The 4,429-nt window shown below is 36.6% G+C and overlaps 1 protein-coding gene across 1 annotated transcript in view; it reads left to right on the top strand.

Annotated features, from left to right (window-relative positions):
• LOC107696156 (elongator complex protein 3) overlaps positions 1–4,429 on the top strand; it is a 24,343-nt gene that overhangs the window by 17,685 nt on the left and 2,229 nt on the right. The window contains exon 14 of the mRNA XM_016496361.1: positions 1,678–1,759. Within this exon, the coding sequence (XP_016351847.1) occupies positions 1,678–1,759 (82 nt within the window). The remainder of the gene's footprint in view (positions 1–1,677; positions 1,760–4,429) is intronic.

Raw genomic sequence — 4,429 nt, forward strand, 5'->3', positions numbered from 1 at the left:
TCAGAGCACACCTCACTTTTCAGACCGATGAGCTTTGTAAAAATCGACGCGTTTCAGAAAGGCGGGGCATAGAGGAGAAACAATAATGTACAGTATGTGGAAAATAATGTGTTTTTTGAACCTTAAACCGCATAAACACATTTCATTACACCAAATACACAAAATAATGTTCTTTTTAGCAACATCATATGACCCCTTTAAACTAGAGAGCTCTACAAATTAATTTTTACTAGTCATATGTTTCCATTGACTTCCATTCATTTTTAATTACAGAGCTCTACAATTGACATTTTACTAGTAAGTATTACAATTAGAAAGCTCTACAATTGAATTCTTACTAGTAACAATTGCAATTAGAGAGTTCTCTAATTTAATTCAAACAAGTAAAAATGCAATTACAGAGCTCTATAATTAAATTTTTACTAGTAAAAAACAAATTAAAGATATGCTTAATTGCAGAGCTCTGTAATTGAATTAGATAGCTCCCTAATTTAGTTCTTACTAGTAACACTTGAATTAGAGAGCTCTCTAATTGGAATTCTTACTAGTAAAAATTTAATTAGAGAGCTCTGTAATTGGAATTTTTACTAGTAAGAATGCAATTGCAGAGCTCTCTAATTCAATTACAGAGCTCTCTAATTGAATTGTTACTAGTAAGAATTGTATTAGAGAGCTCTCTAACTGTAATTCTTACTAGTAAGAATGTAGCTGTAGAGCTGTGGAATTGCATTCTTACTAGTAAGAATTGCATTGTAGAGCTCTCTTTTCAGCGCGACCTCATTATGATTATTGCGCCTCATGCATATTCATAAAACGGGTGACTATCTGTCCCGATAGCCTTGTGGGCAGTCCGTCGATAACACCGTTGCGCTACGGGTATCCAGAGTCTGAGTCCCGGGTCGTGGACCCTTCTGATCCCACACCCCCTCCCCCCAATTCACTTATACCGTCCTATCGGAATAAAGGCAAAAATGCCAAAAATAAATCTTAAAAAAAGAAAATGGGGACTCAAGCAGCTTGTTCAGTCAAGCAGCTTTTAATGATGAATAGCAGCACTGATCGAGGCTCTAATGATCTATTAAGTATTATTATATATTGATTAAAATCATTATAAAATGATTATGCTTTACAGAAGAAATATAGGTAGTCTGTGTAGCTATTGTAAGTTATTTTTAAAGGTGAATTCACACTTGCACAGAAAACATGCATATAAATGTATTCTCAGCAATATGTAATAAGTATTTTACTAGTAAGAATACAATTGTAGAGCTCTGTAACTAGATTTCTTACTAGTAAGAATTTAATTAGAGAGCTCTGTAATTGCATTTTTACTAGTAAGAACTGAATTAGAGAGTTCTCTAATTGGTATTGTTACTAGTAAGAATTGAATTGCAGAGCTCTCTAATTAAATTCTTACTAGTAAGAAATAAATCAGAGCTAGAACTAGAACTAGTAAGAGAGCTCTCTTATTGTATTTATAACTAGTTAAAATAGATTTAGAGAGCTCTCTAATTGGCATTGTTACTAGTAAGAATTTAATTGTAGAGCTCTCTAATTGAATTGTTACTAGTAAAAATGCAATTACGCTGGGAATATTTTACGCTAAAACAGCATGCCATATAGTCTCACTGACTGCACATTCTAATATGTTCTTTTTCTCCTCATGTGCATTTGTAGGGTTTTGGGATGATGTTGATGGAGGAGGCCGAGAGGATAGCCAGGGATGAGCACGGCTCAAGCAAATTGGCTGTTATCTCAGGTATCAAAAATATTCTCTGCGTTAACGGAATGGCACATTCATTTTGTTGGTTCTTCTCTTGCCCTCGCTTGAAAAGAATGAATACGAAATTTTGACATGCACCTCCCCAAGTCAGCTGCAGGATGGAGATAACAGCAATTGGAAAATAAATGAAAATCTGTATTCATATTATTCCGGCTCTGACGCTTTAATGCGAGTGCCTGATAACTTTTGTACTTGCATGTCTGACAAAGAAAGAAAACAACAACAGTGGAATATATTGGAAGTATAGTGGGGTTTTCTTGCTCTAGGTATCTTGAATCTGCCTGGCAACATTAGTTAAAATTAAGGTTTCTTTCAAATGACTAAAAATGGTGAAGTTCTTTTTCCTTCAATCAGAGCAAATTCATTAATATTGTAGCGAATCAGCTCAAAGGGGAAATATGAATAATTAATCATAACTAGTTATAATTAATTATAAATATTTAGATCCGCTGTAAGTATTTACTTGACCTCTCAGGGTCAACTGTCTGTCAATTCTAAGAACGTTAATTTCCGGGTTAAGGGAAATAACTTTCTTATTGTACAATTCTACACAGAGCCTGTAGCATAAATCTGCATGATTAAGGGACTCCAGTTATGAGCAAACAATGAACAATGTCAAGTGTGATACAAGTAAGACTTTATTAACTACATAAACACTTAAACTAGTCTAACATACACATACACATGCACACACACACACGCATACAGTTGGTATAGGAAAAAGAGTTCAAGTTTAGACAGTAAAAAGAAGAGAAATAAAAATATGAAGCTATGGTACCATTTGATATTCAACCTTAATTCAACCTACCATAAGGGAACATCAGTTTCTTAGTTCAAACGCACCTTTGTAAAAAGGCGCAAATGATACCTAATGTATCAATTAATAAGACTAAATTTGATACTTGCACGTCTTGTCTGTCTGAAAGAGAGGCTTGATGCAATCTGAAGGCTCAAGTTGATCTTTGCTGAAGTTGGTTGATGAAAAAGAACCTGTTTGAGTCAGAGAATCCCAGTGAATGGTAAGTCAAGGCCGAAGCCTGGCGCAAACTTAGGGTGTCCTTAGAAGCGTTGTAGCTCACATTTTCATCTTCTCAGAATCTAACCTCAGACTGGAGGCGGGTCACTGATGTGAGGCCTTTAAGGTCTGAGAAGATTCACGCCTCTCAAGATGGGCTTGTCCAATGAGAAAGGCTGAAATCCCAAGCGGGAGTTTGGAAATACTGGGGAGTTTTATGACCCTTTGTGTGAAAGCATGGTAATTTGCATATGGAACTTGAATCGAAATTAAAACTATTACTCAAAGAACTGATGGTTCACGGGTTTGGTCACTAAAACAAAACTGAAATAAAATAAGATGAAATCAAAAAAGAAAAGGGGAGAAGGAAGATTTTACCTATTTAGTTTTTTTTTGCTAGGAGATATGGCTAAGCAGTTGTCACTTGTGGGTGATGCTGCAATAGACTCATAAACCTAGGGTTAGACTGTTAGCTAAACTAGCAGGGACGGGTTTGGTCACTATGACGAAACTGAAATAAAATAAGATGAAATCAAAAAAGAAAAGGAAGAAGGAAGATTTTACCTATTTAGTTTTTTTTTCTAGGAGTTATGGCTAAGCAGGTGTCACTTGTGGTTGATGCTGCAATAGACTCATAAACCTAGGGTTGGACTGTTAGCTAAGCTAGCAGGGACACACCAAATACCTTGAGGTCAAAAAGAGAAAGAAAAAGAAACAATGGGAAGTGTTCCTAGTTCTATCTGGGCCTACATTGTGTTGAACAGTAACTGCACTTCAATGTACTAGGCCTGGCACTGAGGAGAAGTAGAGAGGAAACAGGAATTAGGCTACTAATAACCTGTGTAACTTATTAAGGAAACAACAGTTGCTAGAACTACTGTAATCCTATACCAAGAGCGAAGATGGTGATGGTAAAATAACTAAAATAAGGTAAAAGTAATCAATTTAGCTGAATTGGTACATTCATGCTAAACAAATGTAAATAAATACAATAAAATCAAAGAGAGGTAGAATAGAGTCAAAACAAAAATAAACAATAACACAAGTAAAACCAAAAGTACGTGGGGAGGGACCGACCTAACTGAATCCAAAAAGAAGGTGATAGCATAAACAGGAAGTGAAACCAGGAGTGACGGGGATAGAGAGAGAGAGAGAGAGAGAGAGAGAGAGAGAGAGAGAGAGAGAGAGAGAGAGAGAGAGAGAGAGAGAGAGAGAGAGAGAGAGAGAGAGAGAGAGAGAGAGAGAGAGAGAGAGAGAGAGAGAGAGAGAGAGGAGTGGTTTGAAAGTTACACTTTACACACCTATCTAAGGGTTAGTCGGACGCTAACAGCTAGCAGTTGAGGTAAAGGGCTAAAGGGAACAAAAGGGGGTATAAAATGTAAATGGATTTAAAATTAGCTGACTGCTATTATTAAAATAGGGTAATCAATCTGGTATTAGGAACAATCAGTAGCACTAGTGATTAACTGTAAGCTTTGTGTTGGGCAACACACCATGGCTGGTCACAGCTGCTGCTGTGTTCAGCTCCCATGCCGCGGCCATACCATGTGTGTGCCCCGCCCTCCATAGCGTGTTATTCACTGTGTTAAAAACACCCAATAACTTAATAATTCTTCTCTAGATAGACAGTT

Source organism: Sinocyclocheilus anshuiensis, unplaced genomic scaffold (assembly GCF_001515605.1).
Source record: "Sinocyclocheilus anshuiensis isolate Anshui unplaced genomic scaffold, SAMN03320099.WGS_v1.1 scaffold306, whole genome shotgun sequence".
Taxonomy (NCBI): domain Eukaryota; kingdom Metazoa; phylum Chordata; class Actinopteri; order Cypriniformes; family Cyprinidae; genus Sinocyclocheilus; species Sinocyclocheilus anshuiensis.